We start from the raw sequence: 25,140 nt of genomic DNA, 5'->3' as shown, positions 1-25,140 counted from the left end.
ATGTGTATGACTAATTCCAATATAGTAATTTTACACAGCTCTGCTCAGAGTTTGTAACACAAATGAACTTGAACTGATTTTGACCATCTAAAACCAACAGTCTGACTGCCCAGCTATTCTCCCCGCCCCCCTTCAGAGTTGGATAATAAAGACCATTCCAGCATGGATGCTCACGTAGCCCATGCTTTCAGAAATTTTTCAGCTATTCCTTGCAGGGATTACACTGGACGGGTAAAATTACACTTGGAAAATAACTCAAGTGTAAAAGCAGAAGAGTCAGTACTGTTTCCACAAAATGCATTTTAAGATCTCGGTTTAAAGGTAGCTATTTAACATAAATTAGGGTTGCCAGCTCTGGGAGGGGAAATCCCTGGAGGTTCTGTGGGTGGACACTGGTGAAGGTGAGGTTTGGGGAGGGACCTCAGCAGGGTATAATGCCATAGAGTCGACCTTCCAAAGCAGCCATTTACCCCCAGGGGAACTCTCTGTAGCCATGGAGATCAGTTGTGATTCAGGAGATCTCCAGCCACAAACTGGAGTTTGGCAACCCTAGTAACTACAAAGTTATCTTCCGCTAGGAGATATGTACTGAGAACATTGAGTATCATTGCTCATAACAAGCCATAGAAGGAAGACAACAAAATCTCTATAGGCACAAACAACAACTTCAGACCACTTAGTTCTGAAGAAATGAGAAGCTCTTAAATACAGCCATGGCTTCCCAGTAAGTGATGCTTCATAGATCCTGACTGCATTACAAAACAGAAAACATTTTGTTCTCAAAGAAAACATTTTGTTCTCAAACTAGTTCAGGTTGCTAAGTGACAACGGACCACCTGCCTACCATATTGTTTACGAAACCTGGGCACTTAAAAGGAAGAAATGACTAGGTCTGGATTTAATTCTTTTTGCTTAAAAGCAATATTGTTTTTGAGTATAAAGATGTGTATATAGATAATTGCAACACTGTACATTTACTGCTGTCCGTTTGCTTATTTTATACCTATTATTTTGATTACAGGATATTTTATTGTAATAAGCAGTACATCACCCCATGGGTCAGGAATGACCCGGTGCTTGCACAGGGGACTACCTTTACCTTTAATAACAGGGTACCAATTAATTAATTAATAAGATTCAAATAGGATTTGAATGAACACAGTTTATATTTTGTTCCATTTAAGATGTGGTTTAGTAAAACTATTTTATGTTACCAACCTAAGTAAGGAGTCAGCCACACTAGGGATAGCCCGGATTAGCCAACATTTCAGACAACTGCATGGAACCATTGGCCATAGAATTGCCAACTCCAGGCTGTGAAATTCTGGGAGATTTGTGGGTGGTGCTGGTGAGGGTGGGGTTTGGGAACAGGAAGGACCTCAGTGGGGGTATAATGCCATAGAGTCCACCCTCCAAAGCAGCCATTTTCTCCAGGTGTACTGATCCCTGTGATCTGGAGATCAGTTGTCCTTCCAGAAGATTTCCAGGATCCACCTGGAGGGTGGGAACCCTAATCAGCAGCCAACTTTTGGTACTTCTTCTAAAGTGGAGGGGCAGGGACTGGCTTCACTTTTCATCTGGCCAGTCAAGACAAGCATTATATCAATCCCAGTGATTCCCATGCAACATCCCACTTTCTTTTTATCTAGATACAGTCATAAAATGGATAGAAGACAAGTCTTTGGATTAGTTCATTCTGTATCAATTAGTCACTATGGAAGACCTCAAGCAATTCTTTGGAAAGTACTTTATACGTTTGGTCCCCTTTCTAAGTAGAGCCTCTTGAGAATGAATATTTCTCATCTAATTGCCAAATTCAATTAGGAGCTTTGAATCCTGCTAAACACAGGCTGATAGAAAAGCCATTAACAGGCATTAAACATGAATTCTCTGTATTTGCACAAGGATTCAGAGATAGGAATAACTCGTAGGAATGATGTGTGCCTAAAATGAACGCATTTAAACCAAGAGATATTTCTTAGAACTGGCAATCTGATTTAAACCAGAATTCATGCAAGTACAAGCAACTTTACCAATAAAAGCCTCCCACAAAGCAGTTATCTCTAATTGGGGGTATACTAGCAACTGCTATACATATACACATACCAGGAAGTGAGTTAATCATAGAATCATAGAGTGGAAGGGACCACCAGGGTCATCTAGTCCAACCCCCTGCACAATGCAGGAAATTCACAACGACCTCCCCCACACACACCCAAAAGATGCCCAAGATACCCTCCCCCTCATGATCTGCCTAAGGTCATAGAATCAGCTTTGCTGACAGATGGCCATGTAGCCTCTGTTTAAAAACCTCCAGGGAAGGAGCGCTTACCACCTCCCGAGGAAGCCTGTTCCACTAAGGCAGTGGTCAGCAAACCGCGGCTCCCGAGCTGCATGCGGCTCTTTGGCCCCTTGAATGCGGCTCTCCCCGGGGCCCGGGCGGCCGTGGTTCCTGGCCCAGCCCAACTGGCGGTGGGATCCCACCAGCTGGCCAGGAAGCCGGCTCCCTGGCTCCCCACCCCCCCGTCCATCGGCTCAGTGGCTCCTCCGCATCCCCATGCCCAGCCAGGCAGAGGCACCACGCTTCCACCGGGCTCCAGCGCGCCCCAGGCGGGAGGAGCCAGCAGGCGAGTGGGAGGCGGCGCCTCCCTCCCCCAGCCTCCCTTCCTCTCTCTCTCTCTCTCTCTCTCCAGCGGGGAGGGATCAGAGGCGGCGGGGAGAGGCGGCGGCCAGCCGCCCAGGCTGCTGCTGCAAGGGGGGGGAGAGGCAGGCTCTGCCTCGCGCTGGGCCAGAGCGGGCTGCGAGCCCTGTGCTCTTCCTCCGCCGCCGCCTCGCCCAGCCGGCCCTAAAAGGAGGGGAGGGCGGCGGCAGTGGGGCGCGGGGGAATCTCTCCCGGAGGCTGACTCCGTCGGCTGGGGGTGGGGGTTAGGCACGATGGATTTTGATGGACCAAGGGTCTGATTCAGTATAAGGCAGCTTCATGTGAGTGCAATTGGGGGGGTCCCCGAATCTCTCCTCTCATTGGACCTTTCAAGCCGACCGCCTGCCAGAGCCCAGCGCCAGGAGGGCGGGGGGGCGGAGAGGAGCCCCCTTCCTGGGGGGGCGGCAGCGGCGGGGGGGCCTCCGAGGGTTGGGCAGCCAGCCTCGATTGCCGTTTTATTTGGGGGGGCTTGGGAACCGGGAGGGGGGGAGTCTGCACTTGCACTGTTTGGGAGGAGCTGTGGGTCAGTGGTGGAGCATCTGCTTGGCATGCAGAAGGTCCCAGGTTCAATCCCAGGCATCTCCAGTTCTTACACAGGGAATCTTTCTGATTATAGAGATGTTACCATATAACGCCAAGTGTTCTCAGGATTTTCTCCAGTGTTGTGAAAGGTAAAACCACAAAGTAAAAAATGACAACTTCTCGTATTTTCACCAGTAGGGTGTGTTGATTAGAGTGTGGGACTAGGATCTAGGAGACCCAGGTTCAAATCCACATGCTGCCAAGGAAGCTTACTGGGTGACCTAGGCCCATGTAACTGTCTCTCAGCATTCATACTGGTGGTTGTTGTGAGAGTAAAATGGGGAGTGGGGAATGATGTTATAAACTGCTTTGGATCCCCATGGCAAGAAAAGTGGGATATAAATATCTAAATAAATAAATTCTGGAAAAGGTGAATATCTTGTATCTGTTGAAGTCATTAATTCACAAGGTCAGCATAAGTTGGAAGCAACTTGATGGTACATAATACACACACAGTTGGCTGTGATTCACTCAGAGGGATGCTGAGAGTCAAACTAGACATGATGAAGGCAGACAAACATTTTCCTCATGAGTCTAGCTTGTTCACAAATAAAGCAGGGGATTGAGAGGCCTACTTTAAACAGTAAAAATAGAGCAGGCTGCCAACCCTTTTCCCGTCCTGTGCCTTATTTACCTTCAACATGTTGTACCAAGCACTCTTCCCTAGGGCTGTGCAAAAAAAAAAAAAAATCAATTGATAAATTTCAGGTTTGGGTTTATTGGACCCAATTTTTTTTGGGAAGCCTAAAATAAGCCAAATACCTACACCGGTAAATGGGTATTCTGGTTCTTTTTAGGTTTTCCTGGAAAAATTCGGGTCCATTTTAGCCTATGAGAATTTTTTTCAAAGCTCCTGGGGGAGCATTTTTCGAGGTAGAGTTTCCAAATTTTCAGGGTATTTGTAAAGGAATCTCCTTGCATGAACCCCAAAGTTTGGTAAAGTTTGGGTCTGGGGGTCCAATTTTATGGACCCTGAAGGGGTCATCCCCTTCTCCATTGAAAAGCATTCTCCATAGAAAAGCATTCCCATACGGAAAAGCCTTGGGAAAGCAAAAGGCCAAATATTTATTTATTTATTTATTCAGTTTCTTGCCCGACCTCCCCAACTGAGGCCAGGCTCTTTAGTGAAACTATGACAATCTAGAGCATCATAACCGACACTTGTGATAGAACACACTTCCCATGTTTAGGCCAGGAGCCGAATAAAGCTGTTTCCCCTCCAGTCCATCCTCTTCTGAAGATCCAGTACCATGGCAACACCACGTGTACATTGGCCTAAAGGCAGGGTCAAATGCTTCTCTGTACACTGAAGCAAGCCACAATCAGCCATGTACCCAGTCCCCTCACTCCTCCTCGCAGCACCGATACAAACAGCATGAAAGATCACATGCGTTGAATCCTGGATTCACTTCCCCAGCATCTCCAGTTCAAGGAGTTCAGACAGTATGTTTCTGAGATGCTGATGAGTCACAGCAAGTCAGAGAAGAAGAAGAAGAAGAAGAAGAAAGAGTTGGTTTTTATGTGCTGACTTTCTCTACCACTTAAGGCAGAATCAAACCGGTTTACAATCACCTTCCCTTCCCCCCCCCCCCACTATGTGAGGTAGGTGAGGCTGAGAGAGCATGACTTGCCCAAGGTCACCCAGCTGGCTTCATGTGTAGGAGTGGGGAAACGAATCCAGTTCACCAGATTAGCCTCCACCGCTCATGTGGAGGAGTGGGAAATCAAACCTGGTGAAATGGATCTGAATCACTAGATTAAGAAGAAGTGAAATGGATCTGATTAACTATATTAAAGTGGCAACATGCATTTATACAGATGCGTTAACCAACTCTCCAAATGGCAAATAATATTCTACACTCCCATCAGATTAAGAATTTCCTTTCCAGCACCATACAGAAAGACCCTGTGGTATAAAATCGGAACTTCTGAATGAGGAAGACAAAAAGAAGAGGCATACAGTAGTTTTTTTCAATCTTTCCAGCAAGCTAGCTAAAGTATCACACAGAAACGTTTCTAATGTACCATCTGTGCTTATTAACAAAGGTAGTATTTCCAGCCAGCACTGGTTGCTGTCTCTGCCTGATAACTGGCCTCCCCGGATAGACAGCAATGGTTTGATATGTTTACACTGCCAATCAACTTTCCTGGCATTCTCAGAGGGGACTGATTTGCTCTTACCTGAACAGGGGATTAAAAAAGGATGCACCCTCCATTAAGTCTGAAGAAAAATTATCCGGTCTGAGTTGTGCTGCACTGACAGTAACTCCGTCTCCATGCAAACACCTGCAATCCTGAGGATGCCTCTTATCAGCCTCTAGAGTTGTCTGTTTGGTACCTTTCACATCTAATAAGATAAGGTAGGATGGTGCTGCTGCAGTGTTCTTGTTTGTGGCTTCCTAAGGGCACCTGGTTGGCCACTATGTGAACAGACTGCTGGACTTGATGGGCCTTGGTCTGATCCAGCAGGGCCATTCTTATGTTCTTATGAAGGCAGTGGATTCTAATCTGGTGAACCGGGTTGGTTCCCCCACTCCTACACATAAGGCCAGCTGGGTGACTTTGGGCCAGTCACTTTTCTCTTAGAGCTCTCTCAGCCCCATTACCTCACAGGGTGTCTGTGGTGTGGAGGGGAAGGTGATTGTAAGCCGGATTGAGTCTCCCTTAAGTGGTAGAGGAAGTCAGTATATCAAAACCAACTCTTCTTCTTCCTCTTAATAGGCTCATTGCAAAAAAAAAAAAAAAACCCACTAACATTACACAATGTAATTTAAAGCTGGCATAAAGGTACCCACCAGAAAGCCTGAGATACCTTACAAGTACGAGAAAACAGCCTGATAGACATTAATTGATGATTAGACAGATGAAGCCAGGACAGGTTCTTGTAAGAAACCAACAAACCAGCAAGATGGGACAAATGATGGTGTCCTTCTGTAATGTCAACATCAAGAATTCGTTCCCCTGGGCTGTAGTTATCAAATACCATTTCTCTCTTTCCACCCATGATATGTGTAACAAATGAGTTGCCACCTTAGACCAGGAGCACTTCTGTTGGAGCACATTCATTTTCCTGAGCTTCTGCAGACCCCATGTTTCAGACTTGTAGATATCCAGAGTGTCCACTGAAGGAAGTGAAGGTCAGGACGTGGTTTATTTCCAGCATTAGCCCTTTATTCAGAGTCTGTACATTACCTGATCAATTGGGATCTCAGTTTGAGTGTCTTCGTCTTCCTGGACTTCCACGGCCCCCCGTATTTCAGATGGTTTTTTCCCAGCCTTGTAAACACCTTCATCTGAAAACAGAAAAACGCAGAATCCAATTGTGACACTGTGTGGTAAAATGAGTGTACTGCATCCCAGAACAGTGTGAAAATTGTTTTCCACATCTCATTCCTGATCCCATTGTCTTATGGATTTATTATACTTGTTGTTAACTGACCTTCCATTTGCTTTACAAGTACGTGAACCTTTTTACATGGAAAGAGAATGGAAATGACTCTTCAAACCCGCGGTAGTTCAGTTCAGTTCTATACTTTAAAGTATACAACCCAAGCACAGATATTCATAAACAAAAATCCATGTTCTTTAAACCTCTTGGGGGAAGGGCTGTGACTCAGGAACAAGCCAGATATTCTTGCATTAAAACTTGCCACAAGGTTAAAGTCATGTCCATCATTTTTAAAGCATTTTAACGGTGCCTGTAACGTTAAGGTTGCCAACCTCCAGGTAGTAGCTGGAGATCTCCTGCTATTACAACTGATCTTCAGCCGACAGAGATCAGTTCACCTGGAGAATATGGCCGCTTTGGCAATTGAACTCCATGGCATTGAAGTCCCTGCCCTCCCCCAAACCCCGCCCTCCTCAGGCTCTGCCCCACAAACCTCCCGCCGGTGGCAAAGAGGGACCTGACAACCCTATATAACGTATCTATTGAAAGTATGCAAGCTAGTAAGGCAAATATTAAAACTGTGCATTAGAATAGAAAAGGTGAAGATGAAATTAATGAACACCAGTGACAAAATCTATTTTAACGGGCCCACACTACTACTGGTGAGCAGAGATCTGAGCAGGGATTTAAAGGTGTCACCTGTTAAAGGAAATAGGTCCATAGTCTGGGGGTGCTCTTGGACCAAGGCCTACAGCTGGATAAGCAGGTGGTAGTGGTGGCCAGGTGTGCTTTTACCAGTTTCAGCTGGTTAGCCAGATGCAGCCTTTCATGGGCACAAAAGATCTGCCCACTGTGGAGCATGCCTTGGGTACATCTAGATTAGATTGCTGCAGTGGGCTCTATGTGGGACTGCCCTTGAGAAATGTTCAGAAATTTCAATTGGTGCAGAATGCTACATCCAGGATGTTGACTGGAGAGGGCTGTGAGGACCATATCACTTCAGTCTTGGCCCTTCTACACCGGCTTCCAGTCTGTTTGGGGGCACAATTCAAGGTGCTGGTGCTGACCTTTAAAGCCCTATATGGTTTGGGACCAACGTACCTGAAGAACCGCCTGAGGGACTGTCTAATCCCTTATGAACCTAGCCAACCACTGCGGTCATTTTTGGAGGCCCTGCTTCAGGTGCCCTTGCCTTCTGAGATTAGGTGGGTGGAAACCAGGGAGAGAGCTTCCTCAATCATGGCACCAAAACTCTGGAACTTTCTCCCCAGGGAAACTTATCTGCCCCCTCCCTTTGCCAATTTCCCACCAATGAGTGAAGACATTTTTATTCCATTTGGCATTTCCTCAGTGATCCCTCCTTCCTGCCCAATGTTTCAATAGTTGTTTTTTATGTTTTTGTATGTACTTTATCTCTTGTTTTAATTGTTTTAATGATCTGTTTGGTTAGATTAAATGGTTTCTAAGATGTGATTTTATTATTTATTCATGTATCTTTCTTGCAATACATTTAACCATTGTTTCAGAATGGTACGTCACAAATTTCTGACTTTTGAATTAGAAATGCTTGAGTGCTAAGTTGTGCATATGCACAGGAGGGAAGCAACTAAGTGAACAATGTTACATTCTGACGCACACTGTGATTCAGCACGAGAGAGTCTCTGGGACACATCTGGGAGGGCTAAATTAATCACCACTGATCAAAGCTAAGGCTATTCACATTTGCCCACACAATGATCAGTCAGTGCAAGACTGCCGTGTTCATTACTGTCACAGTTTACACAGACAAAAACCTTATACATGCTGGGGTTATTTTAATACAGACCTTGACGGTTCTTGGGTCATCAAGGAAAGAAAAGTCCATATACTTTATCACTAACTACAACTGTTGTGAATGGTCACAGTGCTGATCTTGCAAACTTCTGAGCTTTATTTAGTTTGTATATTCCACCCCTTAGCCCACAACATAAGCGTACAACATAACAAATACAGAATGCAATTGAAAACCAACCCAGCTAACATAGTAACTATCACTGGCTTCAAGAGAATGATAACGATAATCATATCAAGCATTTAATCAAAGCTGCACTTCAAGGCAGCATAAAAGAAAAAGTAAAAAAGCAATAGTAAAACAAGTAAAGCATAGTAAAGGAAGAAGAAGAAGAAGAAGAAGAAGAAGAAGAAGAAGAAGAAGAAGAAGAAGAAGAAGAGCGTCTAAGGAGAGTCACTTGCCCTTGCAGCCATGTTGCAAATATGGTGACTCTACCTCCAAAAATGCCCCCACAGGAGCTTCGTAAAAAATCCCCATTGTTTATAAACCCAGAAATAAGCTGAATACCCATATTTACTGGTATTGGCATTCAGCTTATTCTGAATGGCATTCAGCTTATTCGGAAAAATTGGGCCCAATAAACCCGAACCCGAAATCCCCCCCCCCTAATTTTTTTTGTTTTGTTTTTTGCATAAACCTAGAGGGGATCATAGCATGAGAAGAAGAAAGGGAACACCTTGGAGTTGCACAAGAGGAAGAAGCACAGGGAATCCTGGAAGGTTAGAAAGCATAAGTACATGATAGAAAGTATGTGGAATATGGAGCACAGTACAGCTTGCTCTGTTAACTCCTGAGGAGTTGGTGGGATCATTGTTGTGTCCTGCTTTATCTTTACTTCTGTTTACTTGATCATGATTATTTGGCTCAACTTGATAAACAAGTTACATGACTTTTTAAAATAGTAAATGAGTTATATGTTCAGATAACTAATACGCAACACACTTTAAATAATTAAGCACAGAAAATTAATTTTTCTTGCTTAAGCACCTTTCCTAGCTAGCACCAACAATAAAAAATTTATTACTGCACAAATGATAGTATTATGCATGGCCAGTACTAATGCATTTCAGATTTGAAGCTGATTGAAGTTCAGCATTAGGGAGAAAATAATCATGGTAATAATAGCCTGCCCTGAATATTTTATGGAAATTGGGGGCATTTATGGAGCTGCAGCTTAGTATATAAGCACGGAGTTCATGTAACTATAAAAATATTCACTGTAATTTGCCAGATGTTGTTTCACAAAGTACAAAAAAAAAGCTTCCAACAAATTGTTCATTAAAACCAACCGATACATTAAAAAGGATGGACAGTTTTCTAGTCTTCACTACAAGCAAAACTATGGCGCTGCTGTACGAGGTACATCTATAAAAGGAAAAGCAAGGTTTTTGTGAGGTGACCAGAACAATTTTGAACATTAAAAAAGATCTGGTAACAATGGATTTGATTCCGTCACCAGGGGAACAATCTGTATGCAGAGGGATAGAATCATAGAATCACAGAGTTGGAAGGGACCACCAGGGTCATCTAGTTCAACCCCCTGCACAATGCAGGACATTCAGAACTACCTCCCGCCCTCCACACACACACACACACACAGTGACCAGAAGATGGCCAAGATGCCCTCCCTCTCATCATCTGCCTAAGGTCACAGAATCAGCATTGCTGACAGATGGCCATCTAACCTCTTCTTAAAAACCTCCAGGGAAGGAGAGCTTACCACCTCCCGAGGAAGCCTGTTCCACTGAGGAACCGCTCTAACCATTAGAAAATTCTTCCTAATGTCAAGACGGAAGCTCTTTTGATTTAATTTCAACCCGTTGGTTCTGGTCCGACCTCCTGGGGCAACAGAAAACAACTCGGATCATCATAAGCCGTAATGGAGATCTCCTCCCCGCCCGCCCCGGCAGCCTGTGCACATAGGGGTACATGACAAACAAAAACAGACTTTGTAGTTGCTAAGAAATGTCCCGTATGGCAACTCTTATAGAGGCAGATGGCCTTCTAGAAGCTCTGGCCATGCAGGAAGCACTAGCACAGCACTACTACACCTTTCCTCACTTACAGAAGTGTGATAAGGACTGAATGTCCATGAATGTGGAATTTTTATCCAGCAAACAACTTTCAGACTGCCTCGGCATGGTGGCTTGGCTCCACTGATTAGAGAAAAAGGTGAGTGCCTGTTGGGGTTGAAGGAAAATGCTGTTGAATACCTAAACTTTATGTTTCTGGGTTTTGAGAACTAAACTGACCATTCCTAGTGCCTATTATAGCTGCTGTCGTCATGCTCAGCCTTTCTCAGCGTTTTGACACAGCACTGCTCCATGGGGTTACCTACCTCTAGGTGGGGTTTGGTTCTAGAACCTGTCAAGATCCCATTGAGCATGTGTAGTGAAGATAAAACCCTGACATGGACAAGCCCAGGCTAGTCTGGTCTTGTCAGATCTTGGAAGCTAAGCAGGGTCAGCCATGGTTAGTATTTGGATGGGAGACCACAAAGAAATTCCAGGGCTGCTATGCAGAGACAAACAATGGCAAACCTCCTCTGAACTTGAACACATGTGAACACTTGAAGCTGCCTTATACTGAATCAGACCCTTAGTCCATCAAAGTCAGTATTGTCTACTCAGACCTGCAGCGGCTCTCCAGGATCTCAGGCCGAGGTCTTTCACATCACCTACTTGCCTAGTCCCTTTAAGTGGAGATGCCGGGGATTGAACCTGGGACCTTCTGCATGCCAAGTAGATGCTCTACCACTGAGCCATGGCCCCTCCCCCAACTTCTGTACCCCCCATAGCATCGCCATAAGTTATCTGTGTCTTGATGACAAATTTTAGATAGATTATTAGATGATAGATAGATAGATAGATAGATAGATAGATAGATAGATAGATAGATAGATAGATAGATAGACAGATAGACAGATAGACAGACAGACAGACGGACAGACAAGACAGTGCCTATATCTGCAGCTGTCAAGATGCCCCATAAGCTCTTTGGAATAGTTGCTTTGAAGCCTTGCTAGAAGACCCCAGAGGTCTCTCCAGAAAACTGTTCCACAGCAGTGGAGCAGCAACAGAAAAGGCTTTTAATCATACGTTTATTTATTTGCTTCATTTATAACCTGCCTTTCTCCCCAGTGGGGACCCAAAGAGGCTTACTTAATTTTCATCTCATTATTTCATCTTCATATTTTATCCTCGCAACCTTGTGAGGTCGGTTAGGTTGAGAGTATAGATGACTGCCTCAAGGTCAGCCCAGAAAGATTCCATAGCAGAGTGGGGATTCAAACCTGGGTCTGCCAGATCCTAGTGTGACGTTCCACCCACTATACTGAGCTGACTCTTATCCAGGCTTTTATTATTAGGAAAGTGGAGACCCATGACCGTCGAAGATCACCTCGCTTTACCCCTGCGGTTCCGCATGCTTTGCCCACGTTTTCTGGATTTGTGTCTAGCCAGTATCCAGAAAATGCAGGGGAAACGTGTGGAAACACACGGGGAGAGCAAGCATAATCAAAGCAAAGTCCTGAAGAAGTCGGCGGGATAAATGGCCATAGTCAATAAAATCAACTGGAGCAAATGATACATTTCTTCCAGAAAAGATATTTAAATTAAACGAGTGCTCAAACATGGCTCACAGAGCTCTTTGGTCGCACTTTTTCCACTCTCAGGAACTAGAATATGTATCAGAAGTGGCCCAGCCATCCCTTTAAGTTTTCCCCTCAGTCTGTTGTACTATTGCTCTGTGAAATTATGTTATGGAATTGCATCCAAGGATCTAGTTCTGATTTCAACCTTACTTCAATAAAGATTGTCATTCCTGTAACGACTAAACAACATTTGGGATTTTTTTAGAAGCATGCGAACACATTCATTGCATAAACTCTCTCACACAGCTAATATGCATACCAAGCCATAGGCGTTTAGTTTGGCTTCCACACAAGATAGTCATGCTTCCACCAAACTTTCAGCTTTTCTCCAGCTCCGGCTTAGGTTTCCCGAAAACAGGGCAGCGACTCAACAATGCCCCCAAGTTGCCGGGTTGGGCTCGTGTGTCAGATAGGGCTTCTGAAGCCTAACATCATGGGAGCGAGGAAGAGCTCGTGGGGCTGCAGCAGCGCACAGCGGAAGGGAGCGCCAGACCAACCGGGAGAGCTGAGCTCCCACATCAAAGTCGGGGCGGCGGCGGCAAGGAAATTCAGCGTCACAGGAGACACCAGGGGGAAGGCCATGTGTCCCGCCCCAATTGGCGGGGAGTCCGCTGAAACAGGCCAATGGGGGGCTCAAGGCTCCCTAGCCGGTGGGCCTCGTGGAGCCAGACCTGGGGGAAACGCCATTCAGGTCCGTCTTCCCCACATGGGAGGAGGTCCTGCCCATGCTGAGCTCCGTCTGCTTCCTTTGTCCCACCCACCCACCGCTATTTGAAAGGGGTTTGAACAATCTTAGGCAGCACAACATGATGCGGTTTGGCATTGGGGCCGGATCCAGTTTTGGGGGGAAAGATGGCCTGCGCACCTCGTTTTCCCAACGTGGAGGATCCCTGTAAGGGATTTGGGGGGAGGCTGGAGAGAGACATGCCAGGATGGAGGGCTGCCAAGGACGAGCCCAGCGGGGCCGTCAGGGGGGCATGCCTTGCCAAGGGCTGTCAGGACAGCCTCCCTTCAAGTGGCAGGGGGCCACACAGCGGGCTGCTGTCCACATGCGCCCTGTAACTGCTACCTCAAGCGGGCCCAGCAGGGGTGCTGGGGAATTGGGCATCGGCCATTAGGGGTGACAGGTCGATGGAAGGATAACGCCCCCATGCCATGCCAATGCCTTGTGGCTGCAATCAATAAAGTTGTGCCATTTCACCCAAACTATGGGCTGGTCATTTTTGCGTATGCACAGCTTCAAGCATGGGGGAAATTGTGGGGGACAACGTGCCAAGGGGCCCAGCCAGGGAGCGCATCACACGGCTAAGCACCAAGCTGGCCACCTGTTTTGGCATGGTCTTTCCTGAACATCATACTGAAAGCAAAAAAGGGAGAAACGCGTGGATAGGAAAGTGAAGATTTCCACACCTTCCTGCTCACATCCGGCACTACAGCCAGAGCTATTTTCCCTTCCACCTGCCATTTCCCTTCCACTACCACCAATGGACTTTTTGCCTTTAAAATATCAGTAGTATATTGCTAGGGTTGCCTGCCCGCCGCCCCTCAGCTGGCTAGCGGGGAAACAGGCAAGCTAAAGGGGGGGGGATGATACCCACACATGCATGGCGGGGCTTGGCACAATAATGTCCCTTCCAAGGTAAACCTGGAAGCAACGGGGACACTCTAGCATGTCCCTAAAAAACTCTATGGAAACCCTAGAGTCTTTTGAGAAATATATTGGCGGGGACACTCTAGCACATTCTTCCAAAAATGCTATGATTTGCACAGAGTTTTTTGAGGGATGTGCTAGAGCTAGGGTTGCCAACCTCCAGGTACTAGCTGGAGATCTCCTGCTATTACAACTGATCTCCAGCTGACAGAGATCAGTTCACCTGGAGAAAATGGCCGCTTTAGCAATTGGACTGAATGGCATTGAGGTCCCTCCCCTCCAAAACCCCTCCCTCCTCAGGCTCCACCCCAAAAACCTCCCACCAATGGCGAAGAGGGACCTGGCAACCCTAGCTAGAGCGTCCCTGTCACTTCCAGGTTTACTCCAGAAGGGACATTATTGCGTGCACGCACTGTGCATTGGAAATCACACACACACACACACACACACACACACACACACCTTGAAGGTCCCGCTGATGGAAAGGGGGGACCTGGCAACCCTATATATTGCTATAGTAACACTTTGTATTCACAGCAGCAGTGAGAGGGATCACATCCAGGTGGAGGCAATCTTAACATGCCATTGTGACCTGGCAACTAAGGAGCAATGAGGGTAAAAAAGCAAAAATGGGTCTGAAGTTCACATATCAATTTGCAGCTACCAGCCAATTCTTTGGCTGCAAGCTTCTAGTAAAATCAGATTGTTCTGTGCAGCTGAAGTCATTCTCAAACCTCAGTTCAGGAGCTACACCTTCAAGACTTGGCAAAAAATGTAATAGCTTATTTGAGGCAAGTCAGGACCAAAAGAGTAGATAATTTTTTACACCTAAACAGTCTATCAGTTTACCAGCATTTTCCATTAATAAATGCATTTTTCCTATAAATGTCAGCTTGTAAATGACTGCAAAAATCCCTCTAAATACAAATGTCTTACAATTCACCTTTCAGAAGAACACCTATCAACTGCTTCACAGCATGAAGAGCATAAAAAAGATATTAAAACCACAGTTTCTATAGCAAACCAGACTGATACTACATTTACATCGCAAAAGAAAGCCATTACCCTGCAGGTAGTAAAACCTTCATTTCACAGAATTTGTGAAAAAGAAAAAATAATAATGCAGTTTTCCCCAGCTACTTACAAATTGTTACAGATTTTTCTGAGAAAAATAAAATGAACGTTCCATCGCCTGCTGCTTAAAATCTCCAATTAAATCTATTTCAAACAACTCTTTTGCCTTATTTAAAAAAATGTTAGAACACATCTGAAAACTGGATTCAGGCATTAATCTACCCTGGCTAAGATCAGGGTTCATTCTGAAATAAGAGGGAAGACTTTGTTGTACAATAGCCACAATGGAGTTTCTTCTCTGGAAGAGCACAAAAGACCATTTTAGGAATTGCTTCACTAAGAGAGAGCTTCAATATAGAGAGCAATTAGGAGGCTGGCAGAAAACATCGCATATGGGGTGAATTATTTTACAAAATGTATACCCTGCCTTTCTGGTTTCATAAGGGCCATCAAGGTGGCTAACAAATTAAAACATAGATAATAAGATCACATTTTGAAACCAATAATAAATCATTAAAACAATTAAAACCAGAGCTTAAATATGATCCTCCAGGATCAGAGGAGCATGCCTATTATCTTAGGTGTTGTGGAACAGAGGCAGGATGGTGCTGCTACAGTTGTCTTGTTTGGGTGCTTCCTAGAGGCACCTGTTTGGCCACCGTGTGAGCAGACTGCTGGACTTGATGGGCCTTGGTCTGATCCAGCAGGGCTTTTCTTATGTTCTTAAGTACAAAACAACAATTAAAATATTGGGCAAGAAGGTGTGATCACTGAAGGAACACCAAACAAAACAAATAGTCTTCACTTGCTGGTGGAAAATGGCAACAGAGGGGGACTACACCATGCTGACTCGTCGATGGTTATTGAGATCTCCTAGGTTTGTCTGAAATTTGGGGCTGTGGATGTCCTAGGGAAGTGCTACCTTTGTCCAATTTGGATAGGAAACTATGAAGAAACAGAGCCAAAAAGAGTAGGGTCTTGCACTGAAACCAATGGGAAATAATAACAACATAGAATTATGAAAACAAAACAATGATGCAACAACCAGTAACAAAACAAACCCGTACCAAAAAACCAAATAATGAAATTAATAACAAAATTATGAAATTAATAACAAAAATGAAAGAAACTAGACAAAATCCCATACACAAGTCTGCTGTCCATATCATCAGATTGAACAAACTGAAAAGTATCCTAAATGACTGGACACCCTCCGACCCTGTCACTGCTAATGTAGAGTCCAAGTCAGAATGGATGCCAGAGATCTGCAAAGTACTAAGCCAAACAGTCACAGTGGGCCACTGAGCAGTCCACTCCTCCTGCAGGCTAGATTCCAGACCTCCGACTACCTGGAACAGCTGCAACGGTGGCCGAAAAGTGTTGTTTCTTTGCCACCATCACCGCTATAGGGCATGCCTTAAAATGAGCTTTCACCTGTGTCATACCAAATTCATCCCAAGCCTTCCTTCACAATTTCTGTAGCCAGCTCTCTTGCCTCTTCATTGCCTGCAGCCCCTCAGAAAAACCAAGAGGCTACCTGAGCTCAAACTCTTGAGAGCGGGTGCCTGGGAGCTATCATGTCAACTGCCCAGGTCATTTTATCATTCCAGAGGTCAACCAGGACTTCAACAGGAGCACCATATCAAAAGGAAAATCCCTTAGAGCACTGGAGGCATTGGTGATTAGACAATAGATAAGCTTGTTGGGGAGTAGAGTGTAGACGACTGGGGAAGGCAATGACAGACCACCCCATAAACATAGTCTGCCTAGTACACTTTGTGACGTGACGTCCCCCCATCGGTCAGTAATGACCCAGTGTTTGCATAGGGGACTACTGTTACCTTTTTAAGGTACTGAACAATATTTAACAGATTTAACGTATTGTCTCTCCATTCAAAGATGTACAAAGGACCACTAACTATTTTCCTATCTAGATGCAATGTCATACTTTCATATTTCTACCCAACCACATGTTTTCTCAGCCAGGTGATGTATGTAAGGCAAACATAATGACAAAGAAGAGCTGGCAGTTACTGTTTGGATGCATTTCTTATGCTTTTGAGCAGTACCAAGAAGTAAGGCCTTTTCCAGAAGATAATTATTTGTGGGGTAGCAACATTAGTGCTTTGTCATATTCCTCATTGTGTACCTATGGACCTAAGTAACTATAGACTTAAGGTACTCACCATTATCTGGAAGAATATAAGTTTTGGTTACTACTTGTACATCTTTTGATTTTTCAGTTTTTTTAGACTCTTGATTCTGTCTATGCTTTTCTTTCCTCTTTGAAGGTGGAGGAGAAGATACTGTGTCACCCGTATCAGTAGATTTGGACTAGTAATTGTTCCACCCCAAAAAAGAAACATATGACAAGTTAACATTTAATCTGTGGAAAATTCACAAAAGAACTTCTGATTGTCTTTTTCAAATACACAATAGGTTATGTTTTATATTTTTAAATTTTAATCTTGATATCAGTGTGCCTGGCTTTAATGTGGAAAAGCAACGCATTCCTAGAAATATCACTTCGGCATAAACTTGGTAATAAGATACATCCCAACAGCATGAACACATCTCTGGACAAGTAACAAGAAGTCTACATTAGGGTTGCCAATCTCCAGGTGGCAGCTGGAGATCTCCTACTGTTACAACTGATCTCCAGCCAATAGAGATTAGTTCACCTGAAGAGGATGGCCGCTTTGCCAATTGGACTCTACAGCATTGAAGTCCCTCCCCTCCCTCCGCCCCAAAAACCTCCCGCCAGTAGTGAAGAGGGACCTGGCAACGAGTCAAGCTAGTTTCCAAAATACTAAATATTGGAACACTGAAAAGATAAACCACCAATTTCTATTAATCAGTGGCAATTAATCTGCCTTTCAATTCACAAATTTGTCATGTATCAAAAATAGAAATGATATGACATCTATCTATCTAACACATATTTGTAGAGACATTTCCAATGATCCCCCCACACCCGAAAGGCCGGCTGAGATGTTGGTTTTTCTCTTCTGTTTTGCTTTTTAAACCCACAAACGAATAACACTGGATAGGAATAAAACAATACCTATACTACCAAAAACAAAAAAATCCTCCTCTGACAATCCCCTGTGTCTAAAAAGGAGACAATTTTATTCTGCTTTAAAAAAAAAACACACACCACGAGCGTGAGCAACACTGTATAGGAATATGCAATACGTAATACAATATAACTTTTTAAAAAATCATCCTCAGACAGTCCCCTCCCCTCTGTTTAAAAGGCATCGATACTCTTCTGTTAATTTCACAGTTAATCCTGTTAATGTTACAGTTGCTAATTTTTTTTTTACTTTAGATTAGTTATAACAACTAAACAGGGCATGTGCAGACAGTGTTTTGATTATTTCATATCTCAATGCACATCCCCACAGACTACTAGTGTGTGTGTGTGTGTGTGTGTGTGTGTGTGTGTGTGTGTGTGTGTGTGTGTGTGTGTGTGTGTGTGTGTGTGTGTGTGTAAAGTGGCGACCCCTTTTGGGGTTTTCATGGCAAGAGACTAACAGAGGTGGTTTGCCAGTGCCTTCCTCTGCACAGAAACCCTAGCGTTCCTTGGTGGTCTCCCATCCAAATACTAACCAGGGCTGACCCTGCTTCGCTTCTGAGATCTGACGAGATCAGGCTAGCCAGGGCCATCCAGGTCAGGGCCAGACTACTAGAAGGAGAGCCTTTTTTTGCGGTGGTGCCCCAGCTGTGGAATTCACTCCTCAATCAAATTCAGCCGGCACCTTTGCTGTCCTTTGGATGCCAGTTAAAGTTCCTCCTCTAAATGTGCACTTTTAATAATGTCTAATTTGAAGGCACTTGGCATTTAATAAATTACAAAAAAAATATATTGATGAGCTGTTGATTTGAATGTGATATTGCTTTTTAATATGTTTAAATTTGTAAGCCGGCTCAGGTGCTATTTTGGGCAAGAAAAAAAGGGACAGAAATACCCCCAATAAATAAAATTAATAAATGTATTGTTTTTGATACTCACACTCCCCTTAGACTTCCCAGATGATTTTGACCTGTAAAAACAGATACAGTTTTAGGATCCGACATTCAAAACATTTTCAGGGTCATGGATTTTTATATGAAACAGCGTATGTGTTACTGACAAATTTAATGTCTTTCCAAGGTGCCTGGAAGCCAGTAAGTAGCTATACAATATTTTTTAAAATAGTCCATAAATAATTGCTGTGCCCTGTCCTAAGCAGGATGTAAGTCAAAGACAACCCCATAAAAATTAACCCTAACACTGTATTGATGAGATGGGAGCCAGGCTATCATTATATGAAATAACTGAAATAATGTAAACTATTTCAGCTACCCAATCCACAGAGGCCATCTTAAACCCCAATTGCTCAGTGATATGCACATGAAGATCGCTATTAAAGGGCCTGTTCTTCTTGGTCTGCAAAAGGAGAACATCTTTTTGTACTTGGCAAAAATACATTCGTCTAAGAAAAATGGGGAGCGGGATGAGGAAACAGACAAAAAACTCTTAATCAAAGGAGATGTTTGGGGCGGTGTTGCGCAGTGGTGAGAGAAGAAGAAGAAGAAGAAGAAGAAGAAGAAGAAGAAGAAGAAGAAGAAGAAGAAGAAGAAGAAGAAGAAGAAGAAGAAGAAGAAGAAGAAGAAGAAGAAGAAGAAGAAGAAGAAGAAGAAGAAGAAACAACAACAGCAGCAACAGCAGCAGCAGCAGCAGCAGCTGGTTTTTATATGCTGACTTTCTCTACCACTTAAGGAAGAATCAAACTGGCTTACAATCACCTTCCCTTCCCCTCTCCACAACAGACACCCTGTGAGGTCAGTGGGGCTGAGAGAGTGTGACTAGCCCAAGGTCTCCCAGCTGGCTTCATGTGTAGGAGCGGGGAAACAAGTCCAGTTCACCAGATTAGCCTCCGCTGCTCATGTGGAGGAGTGGGGAATCAAACCCGGTCCTCCAGATCAGACTCCACAGCTCCAAACCACCGCTCTTAACCACTACACCACGCTGGCACTACACCACGCTGGCTAGGACCAAGGGAACCCAAGTTCAAATTCCTGCTTGTCGTGTAAACTTACTTTGTGACCCTCAATCAGTCATCCTCTCTCAGCATAGCCTATCTTGTAGGGGAACTCGTTGTGAACACAAAACGGTGGCAGAGAGATCCATATATGCTTCCCTGAGCTTCATGGAAGAAGGACAGGATAAAAATGCACTAAATGATAATAACACACTAAATAACAACAACACTGCACAAAACTCATATTTGGCCACAGAAGCAAGCATAACCTCTCCCATGTACATGGTCCCAAGGATAAGCGTAACATTTAAACCAGGCAATCAAGGGCATACACATCAGCAGTAACTACAACTATAATGTGGGTCCCAAAAGTCAGCCTATGGAAATTGCATGGTCACATATATGCCAAGCATCCAGGTACAAGGCATTTTACAAGATATTTTGTTCACAAATACATAAAGACTAAAATCATAGAACATGAATTAAACTTACCCATAAGATCTCCTAACTGTAGATTTGGTAAACAGTACTTCACTATAGGGTAACTTCTTAAATTTGTCTCTGCCAACTGCTACATAAAACTGTCCGTTTTCCAAATCCAATCCACTCTCCACAGGTTTTCCTTCTAAAGTGTAGAGCCTGTAAAATACATATAATAGTCCAAGTTTGAACTGTTAACAAGACAACCAAATGCTGCTGTAATACAATTTCTCATACTAAAAACATCAAAGGAAAAAAATAATAAATCACTTCCTCAAAACAATTGGTAAGCTTAGAGGTATATCACGACCCCTGTTCCAAGTCAGTCAAAATAACTAACCTTGGGTCTGTTTTTTCTATGACTAAATGAAGGAAGGGTTTACTCCTCCCATTTGTTCAACGAAGCTTGCAGAAGTCACATTCTTGGTAGATTTGAGCCAAAGTTAGGGTTTCTGTTGGCCTGGTTATGGTGGGCAATTGCTTGCCAATTAACCAGGCTGCCTGTTGACCTTCAGCTGGTCAGTGGGCAGAAGCAGGCCAGCTGAAGGGGGGGAAGTGATCCACGCAAGGCGCAATGACATCACTTCCAGGTTTACCCCGGAAGAGCTGGCATCACGATGGGGACGCTCTAGCATTCTCCCCCAAATCTCTATGGTTTCTATAGAGTTTCTGGAGGACAGTGCTAGAGCATCCCATGCAATGTGGTGCTTCCAGGGTAACCCTGGAAGTGATGTCATCAGGCTGTGAGGGCAGATCAGCTCACCCAGTCCTGCATCCATGAAGCTCCCACCAGTGGCCAGTGGGGACCTGGCAAACCTACTCAAAGTTGATATAATATACCAGACTAATATCCTGTTTAATTTAATAAACTGTATTTTGGGGGGAAATGTTATGTGATCGATATCTTGGACGAGCACAGCTAGTTGAGTTAGGTGGGTAGACTGTGGAGAGCTACCATAAAGACTAACAAAAATATTTTCTGGTAGGGTATGAGCTTTCGTGAGCCACAGCTCACTTCTTCAGGCATGTTTTCTCCGACATTTAGAAGTCACCTCACTCTCTCCTCGCATTTTCCCCGCCTTTTCTGGATACTGTTTTACCCCAAGGTTAATGTCTGCATTGATCCCATATTGATTGCTAGTCCTGTGCACAGTTTTAGTTCGGGCTTGTCTCCCCATTCCCACATTCTTGCTTCTCCCTCCCACTTGTCTTTCCCCCTCCTCCAAGCCTTGAAGCCATTTTTTTTGCTTGCGAGTGCAAGACTATCGATAGAACGCTGAAATAATCACAAACAACCTATGAGGCTGCTTATTTCTCCATTCTGCATTGAACTTGTCCTCTTTCTATGCCCCCCTGCCCATTTTTACTTTTTTTTGTTTGCAGTACAAAATTTGCAATGGAATACTGAAATAGCACAAATGACCATGTATATTTCAAAATACTACAGCCGAGCCAATTACAAAGCAGTTTTTGCGGGGGTGGGGGGGACAACTCAGCGTACACTGAAGTGAATGCCTTTTTTTTGCTAGTGATCTAGCAATCTATCACTACAGTGCGTGCGTGTACAAAAAAAGTGGGGTTGGCAAGCCATGTAACAACGACATCAACAACGACATCAGTGACCACTCCCCCATTACTTCAGATGCTCCGCATTTTCACTGGTGATGCAGAAATTTAATCCCAAATACTCTGGGAATTTCTTCGGGGGGAGCCCCTGTGCAGAGTGATTTGAGAATTCGAGTGCAAATACTGTGCATCGAGAGAGAAGCATATCCAACAGAAACAACCAATGCATAAAAGGCCTAAGACTCATGAAAAGATACAGTGGCAGCAAGTCTCAGATTCTTTAGACCACCAGCTCCATCAACACATCAGTCTCAACACACATCAGTGGGACTCAGAGATATGTATACTTCCCACTACATGGCCTCATTTGTCACCTTGCTTCATCTAAATATCGGGTACTCTAGTTTCTCTTAAATATCTTGATTTTTAAAAAAATACACATTAAACTGTTCCTTAGATTTTAAATGCATTTTTTCGAATAGTTTGGGACAAAGTGGGAAATGCCGAGCTACCATTAATTTGTTACTCCACTTTGAGTAATCTAGTAGTTTTCATAATATGTACTGGGAACTGGATTTTATACACTAGAAATGCCATGCATAACCTTGCCATCTGTATTGTGATTGATGTGTATAATTGAGGAAAAACACACACTGTACTCTTTAGCTCAGTACTGGCACTACTGAGACCTTTTAAAGTTGCATTTCTTAACTTAATGAAGAGTATTATCTTGATCAAAATTAACAGACTTTACTGGAACTTTGACCAATAATCGGCCTGTTTCAAGAAACCCTTAGTAACTAATTACTAACAGTAATAATGTTCACGAGCTTGTTTAGTGTTTTCTAACATTTCAGTGAATCATGTACAAATATGGGCTTTACAGGAAACCAGGAAAAGAAATTAAAATAACAATGGATTGTTCAAATATCTCCCATGACTCCAACAGTATTTCTGACAAGTGATGATTAGTCACATGAGAAAACTAAAGGTTAGCATTTTCCCATACCAGAGCTTTCTGTTATTAGCACAATGTTGTGCAGGATAGCGATGATGTTCTCTAAATTATGGTATTGGTTTTGTGAATATTCAAATCCCTTTCTCCTGCTACAGATTGGGATGCAAAGAAACGTTTTACCCCCAGCATTTTAATCACAAGCTACAACTGGGAAAATCTGATTCCCCACCACCACCACCAAAGCATTGCTCAATAATTTCTAGAGTAGTTTTACTTTTTTAAAGTAGTTCTAAGGGACACATTAGATGTGATGGCATCCTCATGGACACCATGAGGATGCCATCGCCATTTTTAAGTGGTTTTAAAATGCTGCAAGGGCCCAATCTACAGCACAGCACTCTTGTTTCTCCACCTGTGTCTTTTCAAGGGTTGAAACAGCCGCAGGGCTGTGTGTGACCTGTTTTGGCACTTGATAAGGCACGGGGGGGGCACACACTCAACCCGCCATGCTGGGGACCTGGATCAAGATAGGGTTCTCAGCATTTTAAAACCACTTTAAAATGGCAACAGCATACTCATGGCGGCCAAGAGGACACTGCCACATCTAGTTTGGCCCTCGGCTATTCACTCCCTCTTTCCAGCATTGGAACAGACATAGGCTACATTCAGATATCATGATAAACTATGGTTTAAGCAAAACGCAGTTAACTGTGATGTCTGAATGCCTATTGTTAAGTCTGCGTGGGAAGGATTCTCGAGGTTGGAGACGGAGTTCAAGCAACAACCGTGTTTATTGATTACAGGTACAGAACTGGTTAACACAATGAGCAACCCCTGTTTATATGCCCCCTTGGCAGCCTGCGGCCACTCCCCTCTTCATCCGTGATAGGGGGACACAACCTCCTGGTGACCAATGGTACATATTGGCTTAGAGCCAATGGGGTCCATTTGCTTGACCAATAGGGTAAGCAGGGTTTAGGATCCTTCGTGCAGAACTCAAGCTCCTAAGTCTCCCTTGCTTACTCCCCAACTATATACATACACAACACCTATAGTCCAACCAATTGATATTTGTAGGCAGGAGGCACCAAACCACAACTTTTAGATTAGGGGTATCAAACATAAGGCCCTCACGCCGGATCCGGCCCCTTGATAGCTCTTATCTGGCCTGTGAGCCAGCCGAGGCAGCAACCCCCCACTCCTGATCTGGGCTAGTTAGCCCACTGCGGGCTTGCAAGCGGAGGTAGCCACTCCTGGGGTGTCAATTATCAAAGACAGTTAAATAAAGGGAAATACTGTAACAGTGTTTTGTGTCAAGCATGTTTGTATTATAAGTAAAAAAAAAAATTTTTTAAAGAATATAATTAATTGGCTTTGCCTGTGTCTTCCATAAAGTTTGTATCTCTGGTACCTGGCATTAAATTTAATGGTACACATGGACTGGACTGACCAAGTGACATTTATGTCATATCTGGCCCTCGTAACAAATGAGTTCGACACCCCTGTTCTAGACTGTGGTTGGTTTGTTAACCCGAGTTTGTATTACTCATAGTTTGGTGTGATTTCCCAAAGCACAAACCATTGTTTGTTGACAAGGACCATCTAGGACTGGCAGCCCCAGGAGACTGAGGCGTATTGGGCATACCCAAATGGTTTTGCATCCAGAAGTGATGTTGCAGCATCAATGGATGCCATTTCACCCCTCCCATTTTTTCCCACCATTCTACTGAGGACCAGTGGGAGAAGCAGAGTGCCACTGGGCGATCCAGAGCCTTTAGTCTTTCTAACATGCTCTCAGACAAAGATATGGAGATAACTTTTAAAGTGGCCAAATTTGGGTGGCAAGCAATGAGGACCAAGCGTGCATGGGTCGAACTTAATGTTTGAGCGATTTTATATTTATATTTATACTAATTCCAAACATGTAATATTTTTAATTAAGCGCTTAACGGCTTTTATGAGTGAGAGATTGTAAGAGGTTATAGGGGCTCACACTTGATGCACTTTTATATGTGTTATGTTATGTATGTATATCTGGTATGTTTTTATGCTGGTCTTGGACCGTATTAAACTCTCTTTGTACTAGAGTGCCACTGGGGTTCTCCCACCAGCAGCGGGCAAATGGCAACTCTAGGACTGCCCCTTTTGGCTACTTAACCATAGAGAGAGCAGTATCATCTCTGTAAGCAGCAAAGGCGCACGAAGCAGGAACCAGGATTTGTTGCCTATG

The 25,140-nt window shown here is 44.0% G+C and overlaps 1 protein-coding gene across 1 annotated transcript in view; it reads right to left on the bottom strand.

The window, feature by feature from the left end:
- Positions 1 to 25,140, bottom strand: part of DCDC2 (doublecortin domain containing 2) — a 70,736-nt gene that overhangs the window by 3,820 nt on the left and 41,776 nt on the right. Inside the window, exons 6-9 of the mRNA XM_056854222.1 lie at positions 20,399 to 20,545; positions 18,895 to 18,925; positions 17,066 to 17,213; positions 6,476 to 6,576 (exon numbers count right to left, since the gene is read on the bottom strand). Coding sequence (XP_056710200.1) covers positions 6,476 to 6,576; positions 17,066 to 17,213; positions 18,895 to 18,925; positions 20,399 to 20,545 — 427 coding nt within the window. The remainder of the gene's footprint in view (positions 1 to 6,475; positions 6,577 to 17,065; positions 17,214 to 18,894; positions 18,926 to 20,398; positions 20,546 to 25,140) is intronic.

The sequence above is a fragment of the Euleptes europaea genome, chromosome 8, assembly GCF_029931775.1.
Source record: "Euleptes europaea isolate rEulEur1 chromosome 8, rEulEur1.hap1, whole genome shotgun sequence".
Taxonomy (NCBI): Eukaryota; Metazoa; Chordata; class Lepidosauria; order Squamata; family Sphaerodactylidae; genus Euleptes; species Euleptes europaea.
Note: the sequence above shows the minus strand (reverse complement) of the source record. Positions and strands in the feature narration are given on the sequence as shown.